A 25,058-nucleotide genomic window follows, 5' to 3' on the forward strand; every position below is an offset into this window, starting at 1 on the left:
ACTATGCATGGCTCCAGATAAGATAGGCTTGTTCTGCACACCGAAGACGCATTTTCGCAGCATAGCCACTCCGTGATTTCATGAGGTGGATTGTTGATTCACAATATCGTCAACTACGTCCCTCAGGGCGGGTAAGCGCTATGCCAGATGGGAAGTCACTTACGGCTCAGTGCTATAGCTAGACTCCAACATCACTGCGCAAAGCAGTGGCCAACACTCAATTATACATCAGAAAACCTAAATTATTCTCAAGAAATTTGTGGCCATGAGCATCGACCATCACGATATCAATTAAGAGACATTTCGTTTCAAGGGCGCAGCTGACGTTCCGCAACACACCTTTATAACACAGCTTTATCTCATGCAAAATGGACCCTGCTTTTCTTTCTGCAACGGGCCTGCTATCGGTATGATGACTTCCATGGATACCACTGTGGTAGCTTAGACATGATTGAAACTCGATATACAGTTCCCTCTAGGTGCTACACATTTCGCTGTTTATTTCTGACCTCCCGTGCCCACTGAAGGATTGCTCCATCACGAACATCTTCTTAGCTCCACCACCGTGTCATTATGCCTCGGCATTGGTCTATAAAGGGCGCACACCTGTTTCTTTCTGGGCAAGCAATGGATACAAGGAACTTATGTGTGTTGGTATGACATGCCAACTGTGGGCTAACATGACATCGGACGACCTTCACCGCGACGATATCCATCATATCACCAGAATGCATCAAGAAATGAGGAGTTCGACAGCACAAGGTGAGTAGAGCTCTTGATTGTAACCCTACATCAACGCCGTCGAATTTGATTCTGACTATGTGCCGTGTGCTTCCGCTCGTAACTCTTCAGAGAGCAAAGAACGCTCAGAGAACGGGCATTCCCGCCGATGTTCCATGTCAAAGAGTTGTATGTAAGACACGTCACAGTCCTCTATAATTTGTGCTGGCTAACTGTATGTGGTCTTCGCCGGAATGGGCAAGATGATGTTCAAAATATGTCTTTGATGCACCGAGATTATACTTGATCAACTGATCTGTTCGCCAGTCGTCAGAGCAAATTCATATCGGCAGGAGTGAAAGAATATATTTCTCACGGGATGCATTGTGGAACAGATATCGCGTCTCTTTTTTTGAGCAGCCAACACGATGAAATGTGTCCTCCGATTTCGTCGCCGGCGGCTTGATGGATGTTGTGGATTGCTGGATGCCTGGCAACTGCCAAAAGTATCGTGCGATTCATCGAACAAGACAAGGCCGTCAGTAGTTAGTAACCCTTCCATTATTCATCCACTTACGCGAATGCTGGGAGTATCGACTGACTCCCGCTGTTTCAAGCCTGCTGTCAACTATTGACGACCTGGCCAATCGGTACAGTCGATTCAAGCGCAAGCGCTTCAATGGTATCGCCAATTTCGGCCGGAATAATAATACCACCAAAGGCTGTTCAGTCTCGTCAACAGCCAATATTCAATCATTACCGAGCATATGCGTATTTGTATTAGGGCTCCTGAAGCTTCGTCTCGGTTTCGCTCTGGGACGATTCGAAGGCGTTTGGAAAGTATACTCACAGCCCTTCGCAACTGCCCAGCATAGATTATTCAACAAGAGTGCGTAGCGAAGGGCGACTTATGCAGCCAGTGGAACAGCTTGTGTGCTTGGCGCGCGAACGCAATTGATCCCTCTGCCCACCGCATTGAGTGCTGTGGTCGTCGGTCAATGAGCGTCATTTGCAAGATTCAAAATTGATAGCTTGCAATCTTCGCGAACAGCCAAATCTCTGCGTAAGAGTCTTGACTTCTGACGAAGCCAAGCACAAATTCCTGTCAGTTGACCCACTCTGGGGAACAGAAAGTTGGTCCGGTCCGTTCGAAAAGCATTGCCGAGTTTTGGCTAAAAGGCTAACTACCCAGCTTCAGCGTACTAAGAAACTCCTTGAAATCGCAGGGTCATCCCTGAGGAGGTCAGCATCGCACTTGTGCGATCGGTCCGGCAGAGCAACACTCCAGGAGGGCCTGGCAAGTCAAAATGCGAAGCAATTTTGGCGATGGTGTGGATGGCGTTACTTGGCGTCGAGCCTATTTATGACCCTGGAAAAGTAAGGCTGAGTTCATCTTTGGGCTAAGTCCAAAGACTATAGAAGTCAGCTAGCATAGTGCCAACGGAGGATGTGCTTCTGGAATATGCTGTGTTATCGAATTCTGATGCGCTGATGGGCCTGGCCAAGTCTCTTGCAGATCACAAGCATCTTTTCCAGGTGACGCGTGAATCAATACATGCAGCAGAGAAGAGGACAAGAAGAAAAGTGGCATGATACTGAGACTTGCCTTGCTCAGGACCTAGCGAACAGGAGATGGACTTTCCGTCTTCCCTTAATCTGAACGGTAAATAGTTTTCGCTCCGTATTGGGTGGGGTTACTAATCGCCGTCATTGCCGAGCGAAATGCTTCTCCATGATGCTGCATTTCTACCGCGAGACTCGGCAAATTTGGGGATCAATAACAGACAGACCCGGCTTCATGCGGACGATCCTGTCTGAATTCCTGGTGTGTGTGCATTACGGAGTAAGTTTGATAAGGCACAGCTCCCCAGAAGTCCATCGGCGTACGATGGAACCTCGGGCATGGTGGGTGGGTAGCCGGCCAAACCGGCGTCTCGCTTAGGACCAATTGTCTTGGCCGTCTGGGGACATTATATGGAGACTAAGAAATGAGGTCCAGACGAAAAAGAGAAAAAAGGCTGTTGCCACGATACCATGGGGCTGCATGGATACGTCCATGAAAGCTGAGGGCCCTACGAATAGAAACCAAAAATTCTTGGGTAGCACGCTAGCAAGCAAGTGGGACAAGGTGCGAGCCGTTTTGCCGCGTCCGTCGATCCCTCTCCAGGGCCCCATGAAACGCACAGACGGCTTGAGAGTGGATTAAGTATCCTTGAACCCCTGCTCACTAGTCACAGCACACCGTTCTTGCATGTCTTGCTGCTTGTTTTTCGCTCATTTTATCCTTATTTTTTGTGTGACGGGACGGTTGCAGAGTAATCGAGCCCTTTTGAGTCGTCCTGCAGACAACAGCCGCCCGGAGCGCCACCGAAGAAGGGGAGGCAGGCCCCGCAGAAGAAGGTAGGCGGCAATGAGCCGAAGAAGCAAAATCGGTCCTTGTCCACAGAAAAGGGGCTCGTCGAGTTAGTTCTGCATGAGTGCTAGACTTGGTGCATTTGTAGTCTGACAGTGCAAGTACCCGAAGTAACGGGCCACCTCCCATCAGATGGCCAGTCAAGCATGACCAGCCAATGAGAAAAAGACCCGCTGATTGGCCCATGCAGAATTGCGACTCCAGTGACAATTTCATCTATATGAAAGCGTCGATGATCTAAACTGACTTGCCCGCGCCTTACCCACACCTGCCAACCTGCATCGCTGTTGGCTGCCAAGCTGCCAGCTGCCTCACCGTCAGGCATAAAATGGAGTCCAAAGGTTCCCGCGACGGAACCAAAACCTGGAAAGGTCAGTTGTACAGTAAAACAGCTAAGTCGGCCTCGGATGCTTCCATGCATGGATTATTCTTGATTGGGGATAGGATCAACACTTGCTGGTTTTTTCTCTTGGCAACCTGGCCCTGGGAAGTATTTGGCGGTTGTTAGCGCAGGCCCAGACATCTTCCCCAGAAATAAGTGTCTCACCAAGGAAGACCTTGCTGTTTCCAGTTCTTCTCGGAAGGACTGGGGGGAGCGGGCAATAGTATGTGTCGGTTATTTATCATGTTGTCTCTTTTCCTCCCCGACGGAAAGGTATGCGAGCGACATGACACCTGATGGCTTGGTTCGCAGCTCTTCTTCGAGTCTTTTTTCCTTTCCTGCAGCCTGCCCGGCTAAATACTGTGGCCTGTGCGACCGAGTCATCGAGGTGTATCGCGGCGCGCGCCGTTGCTAAAGTTCGCACCCGCAGGAGACAACCCGGCCGCACATTACACTGAGCAAGAAGTCCCTTGCCCATCAGTCTGCCAGCTTCCCAGCTTGGGCGTCGGGTAGGGGGAGGAGGGGGCGCGCACAGCGGCAGTTCGCTCTGCATCACATGTCCGGCCAGCGATGTAGCAGCCGGATGAAGAGCAGGCTTGCCCCCGGGGCCGATCAGGTCTCTCTGTCTACTGGTACTTCGTATGTGTAGTGGGATCTGCATCACGCTTCTCGCCCAATCTTTCTCTGGAAGAGGGGGGGGGGCTTTTGGCGCATGGAGGAGTTGCCATCGTGGACAAGAAAGAGACCGCCCATCGGCAAGTCTTGGGTCCACCATATCCTGGGACATTCGGTGTCTTGGTCCACGGACCACCTTTCTTTCGTAAAAACTCACATATTTGGGAAAGAAGGAGAACGAGGCAGCAAGATAGATGACAACCTTTGCGAAAGAGGGGAAGACTGGCTTTCATTGCAGTTGCTGTCGGGCAGAAAACGGAGATGACTTCCAAATACATATAGCCCACCCCCGACTCCACCAAACACCCCAGATTGCCTTCTGCGATTCCCTCTCAAACACTCAGCCTCGACCAGACGTTTTAAGTCTGGCATTTTTCCTAGCTCGTTCTCTAACAGTGTGCCCCTCCCTCTATTGATACCCGAACTATATCGTTCCCATTTCTTGTTCCTGACATTACACGTTTACCAACACTTGAACCAACCAATATCAGCCCTTGCCCGTTTGTTCTGGTTCTCTCACTCACTTTGGCGCCGAAGCCATGCCTTCAACGCTCACAGAGGGGCAGCTCGAGGCTATCAGTGCCATTGAGAGAGCCTGCTCCGTCTTTTCGCTTCTCGGATGTCTCTTCACGATTATTACGTTTTGCTCGTCGAGCGCCTTTCACAAGCCCATCAACCGGCTCGTCTTTTACGCATCATTTGGTAACATGATGACCAATGTCGGCACCCTCATGTCGCGAGCCTACCTGCACAATATACTTTCCGCCGGCTGCCAGTTCCAAGCGTTCTTGATTCAGATGTGAGCGAGCCTCTTTTGGGGTCTGCAAGCCGAATATTCGAGACAAGCCGCTAACACAGACTGCGCAGGTTCATGCCGGCTGATGCATACTGGACCTTGGCAATGGCGGTCAATGTCTATCTTACCTTTTACTACAAGTTTGATGCCGTAGCACTGAGACGTATGGAGATCCCCTACTTGGTGCTTTGCTATGGTGTGCCCATGATTCCGGCCTTTGTCTTCATATTTGTCCAAGACCACCACGGCGCGCGCGTCTATGGCAACGCCTTGCTCTGGTGCTGGATCTCTCCAGAATGGGACATTTGGCGCATTGCATCTTTCTATGGCCCAGTCTGGTACGCACAACATGCATCCTTAACCACTTTGTCAGCTTCGCGGTGCTAATCTGCAAAAGGGTCGTCATCATTGTCACCTTTTTCATATATATTCGTGCCGGGCGCACCATTTACGAGAAGCGCCAGCAGCTGCGTGACTTCCACAGTTCCGACCCCGACCCTCTGTCTGTCAACGGCGAGGCCGGCCAATTCTCAGTGAAGACCACCGAAGTCACCATCACCAGTGAAGCCATCAACACTACTGAGGGGGCATCCACACCCTTCGGTCGCCACACCGCAATCACCGCAGAGCCGAAGATGATCAGCGATGACAACAATCGCGCGTATTCTATCCATGTCACATCTCACTCCGTAGCGTCTGCGCAGTCCATCGAAGACGTGGAGCTGCCTCTCCAGGGTCGCGAGGACAGGGAAACTCTCAAGACGACGGCGCCGTTGCCGCCCCAGCCGATCAGCAGCTTCAGCACGCGGCCACAGCCGGTACCGCGTGTGCCACGTGTGCCAAACCCGCACCGCCGCCGCAACCACGAGCTCAACAACGCGGCCTGGTCCTATACCAAGTGCGCCATTCTCTTCTTCACGGCTATTCTCATCACCTGGATCCCGTCGAGCGCCAACCGCGTGTACTCGGTCATCCACCAGAACGAGATCAGCGTGGCTCTCGAGTTTATGAGCGCATTTGTGCTGCCACTGCAGGGCTTCTGGAACGCCGTCATCTACGCCGTCACCTCATGGGCGGCATGCAAGCACCTGGCACACGACCTTCGCTACGGGCGCGCTCCCGATGTCACCGAGCTCGTCGGCGGCATGTCGTCATCTGGCGCGGAGCATTCCGAGTATCCATCAACCTCCCTTTCTGGCGATCACCACAACAGATTTAGCACGAGATTACTGGGCTCTTCCAGAGTGAAGACGCCTGCGAAGCCGTTTGACACCGAGAGCGCCACGGAGCTGTCCGTCAGTCGAACGTCTTCTGCAGCCGGCCCCCGCACCTAAGAGGCCGTCACTCTTTCGACTTTCTCTGCTCAAACATTTACTTTACGACTGTCACTATTATCTATTCTAATCTCTGGGGGATCGGGGATTTCTTTACATTCTCTCTCCGTTTCAATCTGGGATGGGCACGCCTCGTCCTCCGACACGTCTCCATGTGGATATGCAGAACAATCTCGATCGACTGTTGCGACTCACTTCATGTACATAATTCACTTCTACGGCCCTTTCTATAGTTGATTCTGTATAACTTAGTTTTTATGTATTTAGCAGCAGATCGACAATGCAAGCAATGTCGGCAAATATCGTACCCCACCACTTTGCATGGGAGGCATCATCAATATCCGAGACTTGTAAGCCACTTATTAAATTCGCATCCTCAGGATGATCAAGGTTACAATGGAGCACCGTCGCTCCACGGGGCCTTGGTATTCAACAACTACGACTATCGGGCTCTTCAGAGAGGAAGGAGACGTGAGACCCCCCCCCCCACCAGACCGGCTCCTTTTGACTAGCCCACGTTTTATGCAGCACTAGTAAAAGTACTAAGGTAGTTAGTCAACCCCTGGCGGCCATCAGCGGGCAGGGGTCTTGATTCATGGCATTTGCCCACAATTATCCGGTGTCGTAATCCAGTTTTACCTTATTCCTGGACAATGCAAGTGGATTTGTCTCTTGAAATTGCACTGGGATTACATAATACGTTGCGGCCGTATTTGTTACACAAAAACATGCACACGACGACCAGATACTTGATGGTAATTTCGGGCAAAGTTCTGGTTTTTTTATCTGTAAATTCATCATGGTTCGTTACGCCAACTTTCTGTTCGCGACAAAATTGACTGACCACTTTCAACCGAAATTCAACATAATCAAACACTTCCACTGGTTAATGAGATTAGCCTTCCCCGTTTTCGTACAATAATTTACCCCGTCCACAAAATGCCCTCAACCGGTATTCTGCTCTGCCTTCACAGAGTCAATGATGTGGTACTCCCAAAAAGTACCGAGCTCCCGACATTCCTCAACAATCTTGGGATCGTCCCACCACCGAGCACCTGCCGGTGTGCAGTATTGGCCCCAAACCTCCACCCAAAACATGCGGCCGACCAAGGTGCGCAACTCCGCTTTATCTCGTCGTTCCCGATACATCCTCTCGATGCTGGGATCCGGGTCGTGGTAGTCGCAGCGGCGTGCATTTTCTTGCAGGGCAAAAAATTTCACCTTTGTTCGCCTGCTTCCCTTTCCTCGAAGACCAGCGTCACCGAGTAGTTTCGGGAGTAACCTACTCGGTTCCAAACAGCGTGCTTCCTTCTCGAGATTCGGGAAAAGATGCTCTTCCACCCAAGTCCGGAGCCTGTGGCCAAGAGTTTCGGGATACGGCAGCGGATCGATTATTGTCACCTTGAAAGATCCGCCCGGCTTCAAACACTTGTTGACACTGCTCAGGACATTGGGCAACATGTGGTAGGGGCATCCAGACGGCAAAGAAAAGGAATACACCGTCTGGAATTGCGACGCCGGTACAGGAAAGTTCGTAGCCTCTACTGGAGGCGCTCTGACCAGCTGAATATTGTGCGGCCAGCTGCCTCTTGGGCTCTCCCTAATGAGGTGATATACCTGCGTGCCAGGGTGAGCAGCGCTGAGGTACGTTGCATACGCTGGAATTGTCAGTAAATATTTCTTCGAAATGAAAATGGGCTGTAATCACCTTTCGTCTCGTAGAGCAACATGACCAGTGCTATCGGAGGAAGCGGAGTCCAGCGACAGTCCTGGTTGAGGTCTGGATCTGCTATGTAACCAAGACCATGGAGAAGAGAAAGCATCCAATGTTGTTTGGGACTCTCTGTCTCAATCTCCCGGCCCTCACCAGCCTCCTCCGTCAAGAGTTGCTTGACTTTCGCCAATATCATCCCAGTTGGTGCACCTGCTGCATATCGAAAACCCTGTGTGGCGCTGGCAATGGCAGATGCTTCCGTCTTGATGACAGATACTCTTTCAGACTTCTGTAAGACGGTTTCATCAGCTTTTCTGATCTGTTTCGCGCCATGTTCTGCCCATTGTGATGGAGTTCGCCATGCCACAGGGTTGTTGATTCCCAATGGAGATGGCGCGGGCCGACGCGGCGATCGTGGGGGCGGCGTCAAAATCACTGACGATTCGAGTGCGGTCTCTAAGTGGTTTGCACTCCCTGAACTTTGAAATTGTCAGTACGTGGTCTACACAGTGGTTTGGATATTCTGCATACAGTCTCGAGAGCAGCTTTGGCGGTGTGACAAACGGAGCTTCGATCGATGGCATCCGCCCTTCTGCTTCTTTGGACTTGCCAGTAGAATCAGGGTTATTGAGAGCAACTCGCGGTGCATCTCGGATTTCGACTCTAGGTGGCAAGTCTCCCAAGATTTCGATCAAGGTAGCAATGTTAGGAGGCTCAGCGCCGCTCCGATCAAGAAAAGAGCTGGTCAGGTTCGCAGTGATGGAATCGATACTTCCAAATGACTGTGAGAGACATTCTATAACATATCAGTCATTTGCTTATCATGATTTGAGTAATAGTCTTACCATCAAACGAGGGAAACGTGTCCCGTTTGCTGGCAGATGAAGAAAGCTCAAGCCCGTCCTTGTTGGGCGATGTTGGTGCCGTGGTTACCATACCTGAGCTTCTTTGACTTGAGGAGTCGAACGTTTGCGAGAATGGCGAAATGGTGGACGTAAGGCTTGGTGTTGCCAGCCCAGAGAAGGATGGCGAGCGGTTGGGATCTTTCCCTTTTAATGTGACTGCATTTCTGCCGCTTCTAGATCGAAAAAAACTGAAAGGCGTCTCGGAGGAAGAGTTTGAAGACGAGGTAGTAGCCGAGTCTCGTCCCGAGCGGATGCTACTCTTTTCCTTGTCCTGCTTCAGTCGATCCTTTTTGGCGCGATGTTCTCCAACTAACTCCTTGTCTGGGTCGGTCCATACTACATCCCACATCTTCACGGAAGCTCGCAGAAGGAATGTTTAGACGAAGGTCTTGGTAGAGGCAGATTTGCAGAGAGAGTAGCCTGGATCTCGCCACGGCGTTGCCGTCGATTAGGCGGGGGCATAAGTGTCACAGAAGCGGAAAGGACTTTTCCTCCTAATCGAACGAGGAGCTGGCTGAAACTTCTTCTGGTGTACTCAAATGTCTGGGGCAGAAGTATGGCTCGAGGGACTGGTGCAGCAACTGTTGATAATAATAGTTGAGCTCGGAGCCTGGCGAGTCAGGGATTCATATGCTCGCAATTCGTCTGCGGAAGACAAACGACGATATTTCTGCCAGGATGTACCAGAATCCTGTGTGGGAGATACTTTGCCGATTTCGCTTTTGATGAGGTGCGGCGCAGATGATCGCAGGCACAACAGATGCAGCCATTCGGAGGCTTTCACAAAATTGTAATGCTGTGTGGCGTAGCGAGGTGTATTCGGCTGAGATGAATCTGAGGTGCGACGTATTGGAGGAGGCGCAAAGAGGTGCGACCTATGGAATACAGATAATCAAATGCTGTAAGCATTGTATGGTACAGCCAGCTGGCGAATAAAGGCTAGGCAATGAGCAGGAGCAGATGATCGCCTTGCAAACGACTTCATCTCATTATAGGCTTGTTTCTTCTCCGAGATTTACTTTTTCCGATTCGAATGATATCATACATACGATGGTTTTAAAGGACTCTATGGCTGCTCTTGTTTTCTTTCCCGCGAAACACCCGCGCTGCTGAAATTCATCTGACTTGGTCCAGCCACCAAGTGGTCGATGCGGCGCGTTTGCAAACAGAAAGATGGAGACTTGCTCACCTGGTGCCGCTGAGACTTTCAAATAGTCAAGTGTGACTCAATATTGTAATATTGCCCGGGTACTCCTTCGACAATCGCGTAATGCATCAGCGACCCAGCGCTGTCGCACTGGAGCGAGCGGTGGCGCCGAATACCTATACAGGTCTTGAGAAAGTACGCCGCTGCTAGGTGAGTAAGGTGCGCCGCGTGTTTGCTCCCATTATTCCTTACAACTTCCATATGTTCAACTTTTGGCCGCCTCCGGCTGTGTCGCTGTGGACACATGTTAGACTGCTGTTGTTGCACGTCGAATGACGAGATTGATTTGGGCTACTTGGCCGAATGTTGTACACATCACGCCGGTGTGTCACGAAATCAGAGGAATAAGGTGGTCAGCAAAGGGGCTACCAAAGCATACCGACACTTCTCTCGTGTTTATGTAGGAAGCCGTCGGGTCATCCCCCAATGTGTTACAAGCGAGCCTCGCACCAGAGACCTGCAGCTCGCTTGGTTGGCTCCTGCATCGACGGCTGTCCTCCCTGCCACAAGTCTCGCAGCCAATTTTCCTTTGAAACAAGAGTCAGAATGCAAATTGATTGGAAGTGCTGCGAAAGCAGAATGAATGTCGATGGCTGCGCATCAGACTTGCTTGCATAAACAGATCGTTTGGACTTGGCTCTGCATCCGGGGACGCCGATCGGGCTGGTGCGTACCTATATACACGCTCAGGCCAAGTTAACTGGTAATAATGCATGTAGCGTCACGAATGATTGCTCTCACACTACTATTTGCATCCCGGCAGGCATATTGGCCAGAATCTGCTTCTAGCCAGCGTGCAACGGGGGACAGTTTCGGGTGCCCACTGCAAAGACGAGCAGAAAAGCAGCCTTCCGCTACAATTTTCTTTTTTAGTGAATAAGATTCCGGACACCAACAAGTATAGTATTCGATCATTCTGCTCACAAGTCTGTCCTTTCCATGCCCGTGGCGTTGCAGCTTGCCCAGCCTCGACCCATGGCACCACTCTGTATATAGAAGACAAACGGGCCGGACGTTCTCTTTGCCAGCTGGCAGACTTTTTCCTTTTACCCCGCTTTTCACGGGTGATTTCCTTTTTCATTGACTTTTCCGGCTGTGAAAGTCCTGGTTCCTGGGCAGCTTCGGATTTCTTCACTTCACTCATCCATCATCGTCGGGTTGTTCGCTTGTACCAGGCTGACCGCCGAAGCGTGTTGCCTAATCTTGGCTCCTATTCAATTACAAAGATTCCCGTACAGTTCCGATAAAGATATTGCACAAACCAATCTTGACAGCATCGCTCACGTAGCATAGCGCTGTGGTGTGCATCCCAAAGAACAAGTAGCGGCGGTCGCTTCTTTACCATCAAGCAACACTCCAGCAACTAGTCGCAATCATGTCCCGAACAAGCCACGACGAGTTCGTCGTGGAATCTCAAGAACCTGCTGTTAGACGCTCCAGGTTCTGTGGTCTACGTGACTTCTGCGATTTGGCTGACCTATGGCTCTCTGCATCGCGCTTCGGTCACTTCTTTCGCCTCGGTGGAAGCGGCCATGTAAGTAGGCTCCTGCGAAAACCTGTAGAAACTTTCATCTAACAAAGTCAGCCACAGGAGATTGTCACCTCGTCAGTTTTCCGAGAGGTTCGCGCAGGACTGACCACCTTTGCAACCATGGCGTACATCATCGCGGTCAATGTAAGTCTGCCGACCAGTAGTAATGTACGACGCACAGTTCTAACAAGCGGCCAAGGCTTCCATGCTCTCACAAACAGGTGGCACGTGTGAATGCACATTGACCGATAAACACCAGTGTGATAGCATTCCCAAGTTCGTGACTTGCAAAGAAGGTGAGTAGGGATTTGACACGTCGCGGGCTCTTCTGACTTCTTCAGAGGTGCGACGCGACCTGATTACGGCCACGGCTGCTATCGCCGGCATGGCAACACTCGTCTTCGGTCTACTCACGAATCTTCCCGTGGCAATTGCGTATGTTCGACTTCCGGTGTACACACTTTATTTTGCGCGACGTCTGCTAATAATCTTCGAGTCCTGGCATGGGCTTGAATGCGTACTTTGCTTTTCAGGTTGTGGGTGTAAACGGCAGCGGCTCTATTCCGTATCGCACCGCCTTGACTGCTATTTTCATCGAAGGCTTCATTTTTATCCTCCTCGCACTGACTGGCATGCGACAGTGGCTCGTCAAGATTATCCCCGCCACACTCAAAACCGCGACTGGTGTTGGAATCGGCTTTCTTCTTACGGAAGTCGGACTGTCCTACTCTTCTGGCATCGGCGCCATTACGGGAGGAGGTGGTGGCTCGCCGCTCACTTTGGGAGGTTGCCCAAAAGAGTTGCTCGATCCTGCCAGCGGCATGTGCACATCTGGTCAGATGTCGAGTCCTAAGGTAAGTAATCACGATTTCTGTGAAATATGCAATAAAAGCTGACATGTGCAGCTTTGGCTTGGTGTCTTCTGCGGTGGTATTTTCACTGCTTTTTTGATGGCATATCGGATCAAGTATGCTCTCGTTATTGGGATCGCCTTGGTTTCTGTCATCTCTTGGCCGTAAGTTCGCACTTTTACCTGCAAGCCTAACTTCATCTAACAGGGTCAGTCGCAACACTGCTGTTACATACTTTCCCAACACCGAGGAGGGGGACTCGCGCTTCGAATTTTTCAAGCAAGTCGTAGCTTGGCATCCGCTGAGCCGTGTGGCCAACCAGCTTGAATGGGACATCCAGACGAGCGGCTCGAACTTTGCGCTCGCGCTGTTTACCTTTCTCTACGTGGATATTATCGATGCCACAGCCACGTTGTACTCGATGGTGCGCTTCTGCGGCGTCGTCGACAAGGACGGTGACTTTCCCCGCTCCACCATTGCGTATTGCACCGACGCCGCCTTCATCTCCGTCTCGGCGCTGCTTGGCTCATCTCCCGTCACGGCCTTTATCGAGAGTGGTGCTGGTATTGCAGAAGGCGGGCGCACCGGGCTGACAGCCGTTGTGACAGGCTTATGCTTTATCGTGGCCGTCTTCTTTGCTCCAATATTTGCCTCGATTCCGCCTTGGGCCACGGGTTGCACCTTGGTTCTGGTAAGTTGTCAACACTATTTTGATATTATCTCTCGCTCATAGTCCATAGGTTGGCTGTATGATGATTCGGCAGATAACGCAGATCAACTGGCGTTACATAGGCGACGTGCTGCCCTCGTTTGTCGTCATGACATTCATTCCATTCAGCTACAGCGTGGCATATGGGCTCATTGCGTAAGTCCCCTCGGCCATCAAAGGGCTATGACACTGCTAACATGTGGGAGCGGCATATTTGTTTATACCATGCTCAACGGGCTCATCGGTGCCATGGTCTATATCTCTGGCGGCCGCTGTGAGCCTCGTGAGTATGAACTCAAAGAGTACTGGAGCTGGAAAGGCAGCGGCCAGCCGCCGTGGTTCGTGCGCGCCATCCGACACCACAGCAAGAAGGCAGCTCGGGATGTTTCCACGCCAGCTGGCGTTCCGGAATTTCGCTCGCCACAGCAGGAGCGCGTGGTTTCCTTCTCGGGTGACTCGCAAGGCCGATCCTCGGCCAAGGGCGAGGCTGCGACAGTGGTTGAGCAGCCAATTCTGTCGCGGCCAACCCCAGAGCAGATGACGCGAATGTCTTGAGAGGAGAGGGGCAGTCTCCAAGAGCAGCGCTCGACCAAGGAGAACGAGAACCCTGCCAAACGGTTACCAAAAATGACGCCGATCATCTCACAGACACTCTACCAAAAGTTGACCAATGTTCTTGGTACCCGCTTGCCTGCCACGGAGGTTGAGTTGCCGTGGAACAGATAAAGTGCATGTCGCGATAAGAAAGGGCAGTGCTGGAGAGCAGCAAGGTGCCTAACTTGTTTAGCATGTATGATGAAGAATTGGGAATTTTGAATGACTGCGTACTTAATAAAGATTTTGAGGGCGTAGAAGGTAGCTAAAAATGCACGCAATACTGTAGGAAGATTTACAAGGTCACAACAGAGATTATTCCGTGCGATGAATATATAGTCTGGCCTTTAGAGGACGTTTCTCTGCGCGGTGATGATAGGACAGCAGATGGGTATGTTGTCACGGTTAGAGCAGCTTTACCTCTTCTGATCATTATGTTTCTTGTTCTTCGATCGCGTATGCCCTCGTCATCTACTCCATGTCAACATCCCCAGCTCCTCCCCTGCCTCGCAACGCCTTCTCCGTCACCCTTCTCCTCTCCAGACTCCCATTTACCCACGCCTCAATGCCCTCGTCGCCACCCGCGCGTAACCGATCCGTCGCCACCCCCTTGAGTACCTCGCCCGCGAAGCCCACAAAGTTGTGCCTACGGAGCGCGTTCTCGAAGCGCCACTCGCGGCGCTTGCGCTCCTCGCGCTCTAACAGCTCGGCATCACCATACGCACGCGCGCGCACACGCAGGTCGCGGCACATAGCCAGCAGGTTGAAGCGAATCTCCGACGCCTCGTAGCGCGCGATGCGGTGCCGCAGCACGTCGACGACGCGCGCGGGAAAGTCGTCGCCGCTGCAGGTGCCGTGGGAAATGGGCGCGGGCTGCAGGCCGTCGAGCTCGTACAGCGTGCCGTCGACGGGCGTGTAGGCGACAAAGTGGAAGGCGTCCTCGGCCTCGGCGTGAGGGTCGCGTTGCGTCTCGTCGACAAAGGGGTTGCTGCGCGCGAAGCTGTTGTGCGCCTCGCGGATCAGGTCCGAATTACTGAGCGCCTCGCCGCGGAACTCGGGCGGCAGTACTATGGAGAATTCGCGAAAGTCGCGCAGCTTTTCGCCAATGTCGACGTTGTTGTTGCTGCTGCGGCCGGCGTCCGAGGAGGTATCAACGGTGCCGGACCCGGTCTGGTTCAGCAGCACGCTAAGCACCGCCTGCGTGGCGCACGCGTTCTGTATCGTCTGCGCCGCAAAGAAGAGCTTTTCTGACGCGGCGTGGTCAAAAATACCGTCGAGAGGGCCGTCCGGCGTGGCGTAGGGTTTGTCGGTCGGGTATTTGAAGAGAAAGATGACGCCGTGCACCGGCTGCAGCGCAAGCAGCTCCGCAGGGTCTAGAGTGAGGAGCTCTTCGAACTGAATGTCCTTGACGCCCAGATTCTCTATCAGCGAGGTGAAGACACCCTATGCCCGTATTAGTGTCGTCTCTTGATCTCGTGAAAAGCAATCCTTCTGTACCGCATCGGATTCAACTAGTAGCAACGGTTAACGAATGGCAAAACAGAGCCGTAACTCAACCTTGAACTGACTTGTGTTCCAACCCTCACTCATGGCCACTGTGGTTGTATATATGTATCAGATGAATGCAATCCTGACAACAAAGACCGAACGCGCCAATCGCGTTAAAATACTTGCTTTTCAGTCGCAAACAGGATTGAGGTTATGCCGAATGCGAGAGTTGCCTACTGTAGGGTGGGAACAAGCTCGGTGTTGCGAAGGCCCACCTTCCACCAAACCCGTTGATGAGATAAGCCTGACTGTAAATATCGATTCTTGGGACGAGAAACCGCCACTGATTGTACGCTTTGCAGCGGATGAATCTAACTAGTCCTCTCTAGTAAAAGCAAGCCGTCTACACCTATGGAAGTGAGAATGATATGCTATTCCTGACTCCTCCGCTATAGTTTCTTTGCTTATTGTGATGCGCCCGCTGATGTGGAATCAAACATAATCATATACGTATCATACAAGTGCTTTCATTATGAACACGTTTACAAGGCCACAAGCGGATCCCTTGCAGGAACTTGTTCACCGTTGTTCTCGAGAGCCGCATCAGATGCTCCCTGTCGGGAAGACTCTGCCACGACAGCTCCGTGATTGTTTCGTCCATTCTCGGTTGCTTGTCTTTCCGCGTCTCGAGCAACAGCGGTCGCTGCTGCTTCTGCTTCTCGCCTGCGTACCGCTTCTTGTCGAGCCAACTCTTCTAGGTTGGCAATGTGTCGCTCTGCCACCCCCGGGGCAATGCTGGCCAGGAACAATAGTCCTGCCCTCTCTATTCGGCGGAGTTGTTCGGAAAGCCACGGCTGTCTACCATTGTGATCTGCGACGAGTCTCGCAGCCATACCGGCGGGATTTGGTTCCATCCCGGGCTGTGCTACAGGGACTGGCTGCCGTTGATTAGGCCTGTCAAGAGTTGGGAAGAGATTTTCAAGGTGACGCATCATAGGCCGCCAAAGATGTTCGCTCATGCCGTTCAAGGCACCAGTGCCCACCACAAAGGTCACAACTGCTGCCGAAATGACGACAAACCATCTAGTCCAGCTCGAGTTTGGTCCAACAAACAGCCAGACAAAGAAGCCAAGCCTCGCAATATTCCAGATATGGGGAGCAAGGCGCAGAGCCACCTGGCCAAGCCCAGCCATGGGATTGGCCCCATGCAGAGGTTGGAGAGCAGGCTGGACCTCGGGTTGATTCCTTCTACCTTCCCGTGGTATAGCGAGAGGGGACGCCTGCGCTTGAGCTTGGTCATGGAGCACATTGGCTCGATCAAAGGCTCGGCGCCTAGGCAGTTCCCGGTAAGGCTCGTGCGGCTCGCCGACAAAGTCGGCAAAGGAATCCTCATAGCCTGGAGCGTCGGGTGGCGTTGAAAGCCATTCTCGGACGGTTAATTGCGAGCGAGACGTAGTGATAAGGGGTGCTGGAGTGCTGTTCCTCGGCGTATAGAAGTGTTCCATGGTGGTGTTGTTGATGAGGACGGCACGGGGACCTTCGGGGGAAGATAGAAGGTACAGTTCGAGGCCTGGTCGAGTCTGTGACCCTTGCTGGGGCGCCGATGCCAGATTGAGAAGACTGGGGGCAGATCTCGGCGGCAAAGAGGCTGCAGATGCTGTGCGCCGCATAGACGCCCCTGTGGCAGACGAGCTTCGGCCAGAGTCTGCATTGCGTACCATGTTTTGAATGTCTGCGACGCTGTACGCTGCGGTTTGGCTGCCAGTTGTTGCCGAATTACGAATCACGGACTCTATCTGGTACGTTCGGCCATTTGGACCATGTGTTTCGCGGTATATGGTATGTGTAGGTGCCGGGCTGCCCCGGCGGCTGCTTGAATCTTGCGCAGGATCCGCGATCCCGCGCATGCCTACCTGCGCTCTTCCTCTCTGGTTTTGGTTGACGACTCGGCTCATGGCTTCCCGCTGTACCTGGTTGAGCCAGCTCGTGAGTTGTTGGTGCTGCTGCTGGAAAGCAGCCGCGGCCGGCGGCGGAAGCTGCTGACCGATTGGCGCTGGCGAGGGCATTCTTGGCTGCACTTGTGGCTGGCCGGGTTGGGCAGCCTCCGGGGCACCAGCGGGTGTCGGGACCCCACCCAAGCCGTGTCCAAGGTGACTGGAGAAACGCGCTGCTGGTCGCGGGAGCTGGTTGCCAGTCGAGGCGTTGTTGGAGATGGTCGGGAGCGGATTTGGGGCCGGGGGTATTTCGGAATCTCGAAGGACTAGATGCATAGTATGCAGGTCGGTCGTGCGTACGGCTTCAGCACCCAGAATATCGAGCAGGGTCGCATCTTCACGTAGAAGAGCCTTGCCGCGATAAATGAGACGCTGGTTAGAGTCGGCTGGATGCAGAGGAAGGGCATCGCGGATCAGGCCCTTTAGCGCCTTGATTGTTGTCGACGCCGGTGTAGCCGGAAACTGTAGCGGGCGATTTACCCCAACAGATGGCGAGACGATTTGAAGGTTGATGTTCGTTTGCTCAGGAACGACATCACTTCTGGCAGATTGCGAGGCCATGACTTGAGAAGCCGCGTGGCATCCGCCTTCGAGGAGTCACCGAGAAGAGAAAGGGGGATGAGAGTTGCGGCTCTGCGGGACTGTTCGATTGTGCCTGTAGTAGCAGGAGAGGAAGGCGGATGTCTTCGCTGATGGCGTGTGAATGCGTAAATCAGATGGGCAATGTGCGTGCAAGGTCGACAGGCAACTGATAAAGATGTCACAAACGAGTGTGTGCAACGTTGCCAGAAAGAATCAACGTTTGTCGATATCCCGTTGGCGAGATGTGTCAAAAGTTAGGTTAATTACTTACTCTAGACAGCTTGCAAATTCCACCGTGGCTTTGTTGAAATCGGGCTGGGCGATTACAGTGGCCACTTCCGGCTTAGCGGTTGCACAACGCGACACGGTGACATTTATGTAAGCATAATTGTAATGAGCTGTGCATACCTCGGTCGAGCTATTTACAAGGGGCTAAGATGGTGGTATTGTGCAAAATTGCTTCTTTTTGGCATGCATGCCCTTGCAAGCATACTTAAATACTGTGCTTTGTCGCCTTCAAACACAGGTTCTGGCGACCAACCGCATGCTCCTCCCGCGAGAGCCACTGACAAGTTTGACTTGTCCAGCGTATTAGTGCAAAGGCAGCTTACAGACTGGTGACGTCCGGCCCCAGCAGCGGGAGTAACTGCGCTGCACTAGAAAGCCTTCGCCCACTTCTCCCACACGACTGACAACAGCGGAGCTTTCTATGCTCACCCTAACCACGGAAAAACCAAACACCAAGGTGTGGCTGTGTTTGGTGGCAATGGCGGCGACACTCGGCTTCGGCACGGCGCGCCTTGTAAGGGGCCACGCCTTGAGCCCTTTGCGGCGGCGATGCGCCAGCGCGGCATCGCGACGGCCCTCGACGGCCTCGTTGCGTCCGCGGACACCCAGCACGGCACGCGACTTTTCGTCAGGGCCCTCGGGCCAGCGCCCTCGGTTCTCCCAAAGACTGGGTGATGCACTCCGCAACACAAAGATCACGTGGTACCATATTCCTGTCGGGCTCGGCGTGGGATTTTTGGGCTTGGTCCAGTTCTACAAGGTCCAGGCGCGGGAGCGGGAGAAGCAAGAAGGCGGCGACAAGCCAAAGCCCCGACCAAGAATACAACCTGATGGACCATGGTGTGTTTCTGCCGACTTTCTGAGATACGAAACCAAAGGCTAACATTAAGACCCTAGGCAAGTCCAAGTCATGTCGACTCTGCCTCTCAAGGCCATATCTCGCCTCTGGGGCAGGTTCAACGAATTGACCATACCATACTACCTACGCGTGCCTGGATTCAAACTATATTCTTGGGTCTTCGGAGTCAAGTAAGTCGCATGGCGGCTATACTCGGGAACAAATGCTTATCATTCTGTAGCCTTTCTGAAGTTTCCGAGCCCGATCTCCATGTCTACCCAAACCTTGCCGCCTTTTTCTACCGCACCCTGAAACCCGGTGCGCGACCTCTCGACCCCGATCCACAGGTGCTTCTGTCGCCATCGGACGGCAAGGTCCTCCAGTTTGGACAAATTGACGGTGGCAACATTGAGCAGGTCAAAGGCATGACATACTCGGTCGACGCCCTACTCGGCAAGCACACGCCGAGCCCCAGCACCTCCAGCGCGTCACCGGTCGGCAGCGGCACCAGCACGCCCCGACAGCGCGAGCACGACTCTGGTAGCGACAACGACGTCATCGGCAGGGACGAGGAGTTTGGCCGCGTTAACGGCATCTCGTACACGCTACCCGACCTTTTGTCCGGGCAAAAGGACGACGGCGCGGCGACGGCGCAGCAGCAGCAGCAGCAGCAGCAGCAGCAGCAGCGTGCTGGCGCTGTCGAGGATCAGTCGACGCAGCCTTCATACTCGGCCGTCTCCGAGGTCCGCGCCGACCTGGCCCTCGGCGAGCGCGCGTGGTACGACGTCCTGCCGCGCGACAAAGCCACGTCGCTGTACTACGCCGTCATCTACCTTGCGCCCGGCGACTACCATCGCTTCCACTCGCCTGTGAACTGGGTCGTCGAGCGGCGGCGGCACTTTGCTGGCGAGCTCTACAGCGTGTCGCCGTACCTACAGCGCACGCTGCCAGGCCTCTTCACACTCAACGAGCGCGTCGTCCTGCTCGGCCGCTGGCGCCACGGCTTCTTCGCTTACGTCCCCGTCGGCGCCACCAACGTGGGCTCCATCCGTGTGAACTTCGACCGCGAGCTGCGCACAAACAGCCTCACCACCGACACCGCCGCCGACCGCGCCGCTGATGAGGCCGCCCGCCGCGGCGAGCCCTATACCGGCTTCGCAGAGGCCACCTACCAGGCCGCAAGCCCCGTTCTTCATGGCCATGCTCTTCGCCGCGGTGAGGAAATGGGTGGCTTCCAGCTCGGCAGCACCATTGTTCTCGTCTTTGAGGCGCCCACAGCCTCGTCCGCCGGAGCAGCAGCAGACGGCGCCGAGAGGAAGGGCTGGGAGTGGATGGTCGAAAAGGGCCAGACCGTCAAGATGGGACAGGCGCTAGGCCGCGTGAATGAAGAGTAGAGGCAACATGATGAGCGTGCTGGCATGTCATGTAGACCACGCTGTGGCATAAAAGCATCGAAAAGTGCTAGAAAGGGAAGCTAGGCTCATAGATGCATTAAAAACCTGAGGACCTTATCATTATTACACATGACATAACATCTTGTGTAGAGGCACGCTTTTCGGGATCAATGAATCATCTTCTACCACTCAGTCTCGCGCAGCTGATATGTGAGGGTCCCCTATATATCTGACAAAATTCCCTTGTCCCCGTCCCCTTGACAATATTCCCCCTTCCAAGTCTAATCCACAGCAAGGAGTGGTCTGTCTGTTCACAGAAGAAAGCAAAACAGCCAAAACCGATGAATGCCCTCCAAAAACTGGATCATTCCAAAAGTACCCAACGCCGATGCCTATGGTGCCTCCATAAAATCTCTGGCTTGCTTTTCTTTGCCCCCTTGATGTGTGAGCCAAATGCTTGCGCAGTGCTCCTATTTCTAGAACCCGCCCAGGCCGAAAAAGAAGTGCTTCATGAAATAGGTATTTATGATGTAAAAAGAAAAAAAAGAACACGAAACAAGCATGCGAGAGAACAGAAAGGGACGCAATACTCTTACACATAAAACGAGAGATAACCAGTTTTACCAGGTTTCGGCAATATACTGTCCTGCCTCCTTCTTCAGGTCCCAGAAGTTGCGGGCTTCGTCGCGCTCCAGGTTACCCTTTGACATGGCGACATCGATGAGTGCCTCCTCGACACCTTCACCCATGCCCTGGGAGCTGCCGCAGACAAAAACACGCCCATCAACCGAGTTGGCAATGTACCAGACCAAGTCAGCCTGGTTGCGAACCTCTTCTTGGACATATCGTCCTTCGCCACGCCGGCTCTGCACAACACGCTTGACCTCTTCTTCGTGCACACCCCACTCGCCGCTGTAGATTTCGTCGACCAGGGAATCACGGATGCCCTGCAGGACCCAGACCTTGTTGGCGCAGTTGGCCTGCTTGAGGCGGCGCTGGACGAAGCCACGGAAGGGAGCGATGCCAACGCCAGCGCCAATGAGGAGCATGGGACCATCCGAGTTGAACTCCTTGGCAAGTGGGTTGGCCATGAGTCCCTTGAACATGGGAATGTAAACCTCGGGGTTGGGCTCGCCGACAGCTTGAGCCTGGAGAAAGCGCTGGGCCTGGCGCTCAAAAAAGCCAGAACCGAGACCAGTTCGAGAACCCTTGCGCCAGTCACTCGTCTCATGAACGGTGACGGCAATTTCAATCAAGCGGTGCTGCTTCTGGTCACGGATCTGGTAAGAGTCGTGAGGGTCATTGGAGAGGGAATAGAAGCGAGGCATGAGCTGCTGCAGAACGGACAGAAGCTCGTCCAAAGGTGGCTGCGAGCTGGGGAAGGCATAGAGAAGCTGAGATACGGTAACGTGGGGACCTGTACGGATATCGCAGAATGTACCCTGACCCTGAGCGGAGCAGAGGAACAGAAGGACCTTCTTCTCTACCTCATCAGTGGCGTGCTCGGCAAGGACGCGGAATACATTTTTGGTGGGAGGGTATGACTGGAGGTCGGTGCACCACTTGAGAACATCGCGGCGGGTGGTGACAAGTTCACGAGGCTTCTCGTCACCCCAGACAGTGGGCCAGCGGCCGGAGGTGGTGGTCATCAGAGTCTGCTTGTCGCGGACGAAGTGGGGGACCATGAGGCGGTCAAGGACATCGTCAACAACGGCATCGTCATTGGGGGCAAGAACTCCAATAGCACCGCCGACTTTGAAGTCGTTGGACTCTTGGTCGGGGTAGTTGGTGACATCCAAATCAAAGTGGTATGTGCGCTTCTCAGCACCATCCCTGGTGAGCTCGCGAGTAGTATGTATCTTGGCAGGGTATACGTGATATGGAGGGTGTGGTTGCACAAATCTGGGGGGTTGAATAGAAGTGTCAAGAGACTTGAGCTTCACGGGCTCCGAGGTGTTGCCGACAGAGGCAATGGAGGAGGTGTCACCATCGGGACCCATGGAAATGCCCGAGTCTGAAGGGTTGCTAAGAGGGCGAGGAATCGACTTGAACGAGACAACCTTGGCTGGTGGATCGAGAATAGCTGTAAGCTTGGTGGGAATCTCCTCGGGAAACTTGAGACCGAGAGAATTGAATGCTGCATTGTCGGGCAGGACGAGGGGTTCGTAATCGACGCCGACAGGACGCTGGCTACCCATTAAGCAACAGCCGCCACCACAGCATCGACCGACAAACTCAGCCGTCGTCTCACCGGTGATACGTTGGATGTCACGGGCGCTCTGGGCAATGAGCCGCGTGGAAGCGCGGCGATGTCGCGGCTTCTCGGGGCGAGCTGGTTCCTCGGCATCGTCCGACTCGTCAGAAAAGGTCAAGGATGGGGCAATGGATGGGGCATTGCTGGGCTCGCAGGGGACGCAATCGCCCGCAGAGGCAATGAGGGCCTTTGTAGCCGCGGTGGCAAGCGGCGACTGGACCATGATGGGCAGTTGGTGCAGTCGCAAGCGTGTTGTGATGTGAGTGTGGCAGACCAGTGGTGTCGTTCACCAGGGTTGTCGAGCAGGCTATTTTTTCCTTGCTGGGATGGTGGGATGGTGTGTGTGGTGGGTGGCGTAAAGTGGAATTTAGACGCGTCTGGAGGCAACAGAATGGAGCACCAGAAGCCGTTTGCAAAGTAATTTGTAGGATGGCTGCAAAAATCAGTTGGTAGATTGTAGGAAAGGTCGAGAGGAGTAGAATACAATTAAGAGGACGACGGGAAAGCAAGATTTAATGAAGGACAGGTGGTGGTCTGGGAGGTCGTGGAGTGTGTGGGAGGAGGCGGGCGCCCACCGGGAGAAAAGGGAATTCAACGGAACAGTGCGAGTCGCCGCCGAGGTCGTCGTTGGGAAGGAGGAGGAGGAGGCCTGCCTGGGCGTTTTGGTGGGCGGCGGAGTGCGCGAGCAAGGGCCGGGGAAGAGGCAAACCTAATTACCAGTAGAGGAATTTTTGCTTGGGCTGCAGCTTGACGCATGTGCCTTGCCGGGGAGCCGAGAGGACCATGTTGCCCATTCTTTGGTGCATACTGTAACAAGCCCCCGGCTACGGAGGCTCCGTGAAGCAGCACAGTGCGAGAAGTTGACGATTCGTGGGCCACTAACAAACAGCAGACAAATGAAGACATTTATTATTAGCCCCCAACGCCAGAATGTGCTGAACTGACAAAAGGGCCACCGCCGGGTCTTGGGCTTGCAGAAGCCGGCGCCGGCTGGTGGAGAGGAGCAAGACCGTGCTGGCAGCTGACTGGTCTTTTTACAAGTATGATATAATAATGATGGGATAACATCGCTGCGGCGTCCAACATTTGTGTTAGTGTCCCCCTTTTTTTTTTTAAAACGTGCAAGTGTGCTCCTCGTTTTGTGATGCTTCTGGCCCAAAGACTTTCGTCAGCATGTTGTGAGTAACCGATTCACGCCACAGCGTGTCATCAAGTCTCACACTCTTGACTTATCAATCGATCAGTGATAAAATACTGGTACGTTCTCACCTTCTCTCCGACTTGCGCGCCTGCTCCTGCTTAGGGGGGCAGTCCGTGTTCGTATTAGTATATTGGGCTTGGCCCGGAGTTCGCGCTATCCTTGTTTACCCTCCTCTTATCAATCTAGACCCCTAGACTATGGATATGTACCCGTACCTAATGCGCTCGCTTTGCCTCTGCCCAGGCCGGGCTAGTGCTCCATAAACTGCTGGGGGAGTTGCTAAGGTGTGCACAGTGCGAGGTCTGCATGGGCGCTGTGCCAGTAATCAATCAGTCATGATATGCAAAGCATGACCAGGGGCGTGACCCGACTCTGTCTGGCGTCCGCTTTGGGGTAATTGTTTTGACGCATGCTGGTTTATTGCGCATCAAACAGCATTCCTTTACAACGAAAATCCAATTAATCACCAACCCACTTGTGATGATCCATAACTTGGACACAGTCGACAGTCTCACAAACCGCCCGAGCGACGCAATGGCCACCCCTCACTGATTGATAAGATGGCGCATCCTTCTTTGTGCTGCCACAATCGGGCAGCGGTCAGAGTCTCGGCTTGTCTCCGGCCCCCCCCATTCAAAAGGTCGGGATAACCATAATTTGGGCCAGACTGTCAACACTCAGGTTACACAGGGGCGGGCACACCACAGGATGCCATTTTCAATAGATCAGCTTCTTTTCTTTTCTTTTCTTTTTTCTTCTAATTGATCAGAGTGAAACATACCAGTATCCCGGGCTCTGAATCAGGATCGTACGAGGTCATGCGCTGCTATAAAGAACACTGGTGTCATAATAATTATTAAGTAGTGTGCCGGAATCGGCCTGGCCCAAGCGGCTGCATGCTCTTGTCGTCGCATTATCAGTAAGGTAATTGCTTGCACCGGATTATTACTACACATGCTTTCCAGTTGCCGAGCTTATCCGGGTGGCCAATTTCAAATCCCCAAACTCGACTTCACTCTAGCGCTCCGATACTGCCAGCCCATGAAGGAAGCATGGAGATGATTGTTCGCGCATCTTTATTGATCAGTACAGTCCGCCTGCACAGGCGCCGCCCTGCAGACGACGTTTGGACGGCAGCCCACCCACCATCCTCCTCACCAGGTACACGTGCCACACACCCACTCTTCG

The 25,058-nt window shown here is 53.3% G+C and overlaps 7 protein-coding genes across 7 annotated transcripts; 3 read left to right on the top strand and 4 right to left on the bottom strand.

The window, feature by feature from the left end:
* Window positions 1–4,729: 4,729 nt before the first annotated feature.
* Window positions 4,730–6,320, top strand: BBA_00868 (G-protein coupled receptor; the record flags this gene model as incomplete). The annotated part of the gene is made up of 3 exons (XM_008595965.1): window positions 4,730–4,989; window positions 5,058–5,324; window positions 5,384–6,320. The coding sequence occupies 3 exons, from the start codon at window positions 4,730–4,732 to the stop codon at window positions 6,318–6,320; spliced, it is 1,464 nt and encodes a 487-aa protein (XP_008594187.1).
* A 945-nt stretch (window positions 6,321–7,265) lies between these two features.
* BBA_00869 (uncharacterized protein) lies at window positions 7,266–9,288 on the bottom strand (the record flags this gene model as incomplete). Its single annotated transcript, XM_008595966.1, has 4 exons — window positions 7,266–7,978; window positions 8,029–8,513; window positions 8,566–8,830; window positions 8,880–9,288. 4 exons carry the CDS (start codon window positions 9,286–9,288, stop codon window positions 7,266–7,268), a joined length of 1,872 nt encoding a protein of 623 aa, XP_008594188.1.
* Window positions 9,289–11,521: 2,233 nt separating this feature from the next.
* BBA_00870 (permease-like protein) lies at window positions 11,522–13,963 on the top strand (the record flags this gene model as incomplete). The annotated part of the gene is made up of 10 exons (XM_008595967.1): window positions 11,522–11,680; window positions 11,738–11,821; window positions 11,877–11,973; window positions 12,019–12,112; window positions 12,174–12,531; window positions 12,583–12,692; window positions 12,742–13,219; window positions 13,269–13,393; window positions 13,444–13,732; window positions 13,796–13,963. The coding sequence occupies 10 exons, from the start codon at window positions 11,522–11,524 to the stop codon at window positions 13,961–13,963; spliced, it is 1,962 nt and encodes a 653-aa protein (XP_008594189.1).
* A 339-nt stretch (window positions 13,964–14,302) lies between these two features.
* BBA_00871 (26S proteasome-associated ubiquitin carboxyl-terminal hydrolase) lies at window positions 14,303–15,421 on the bottom strand (the record flags this gene model as incomplete). Its single annotated transcript, XM_008595968.1, has 3 exons — window positions 14,303–15,274; window positions 15,329–15,342; window positions 15,400–15,421. 3 exons carry the CDS (start codon window positions 15,419–15,421, stop codon window positions 14,303–14,305), a joined length of 1,008 nt encoding a protein of 335 aa, XP_008594190.1.
* Window positions 15,422–15,861: 440 nt separating this feature from the next.
* Window positions 15,862–17,874, bottom strand: BBA_00872 (ubiquitin family protein; the record flags this gene model as incomplete). Its single annotated transcript, XM_008595969.1, has 1 exon — window positions 15,862–17,874. One exon carries the CDS (start codon window positions 17,872–17,874, stop codon window positions 15,862–15,864), a length of 2,013 nt encoding a protein of 670 aa, XP_008594191.1.
* A 787-nt stretch (window positions 17,875–18,661) lies between these two features.
* Window positions 18,662–20,415, top strand: BBA_00873 (phosphatidylserine decarboxylase; the record flags this gene model as incomplete). The annotated part of the gene is made up of 3 exons (XM_008595970.1): window positions 18,662–19,023; window positions 19,081–19,212; window positions 19,263–20,415. The coding sequence occupies 3 exons, from the start codon at window positions 18,662–18,664 to the stop codon at window positions 20,413–20,415; spliced, it is 1,647 nt and encodes a 548-aa protein (XP_008594192.1).
* A 620-nt stretch (window positions 20,416–21,035) lies between these two features.
* On the bottom strand, window positions 21,036–24,281 carry BBA_00874 (FAD binding domain-containing protein; the record flags this gene model as incomplete). The annotated part of the gene is made up of 2 exons (XM_008595971.1): window positions 21,036–22,883; window positions 24,225–24,281. The coding sequence occupies 2 exons, from the start codon at window positions 24,279–24,281 to the stop codon at window positions 21,036–21,038; spliced, it is 1,905 nt and encodes a 634-aa protein (XP_008594193.1).
* Window positions 24,282–25,058: the final 777 nt, after the last annotated feature.

The sequence above is a fragment of the Beauveria bassiana genome (genome assembly GCF_000280675.1).
Source record: "Beauveria bassiana ARSEF 2860 unplaced genomic scaffold BBA_S00002, whole genome shotgun sequence".
Taxonomy (NCBI): Eukaryota; Fungi; Ascomycota; class Sordariomycetes; order Hypocreales; family Cordycipitaceae; genus Beauveria; species Beauveria bassiana.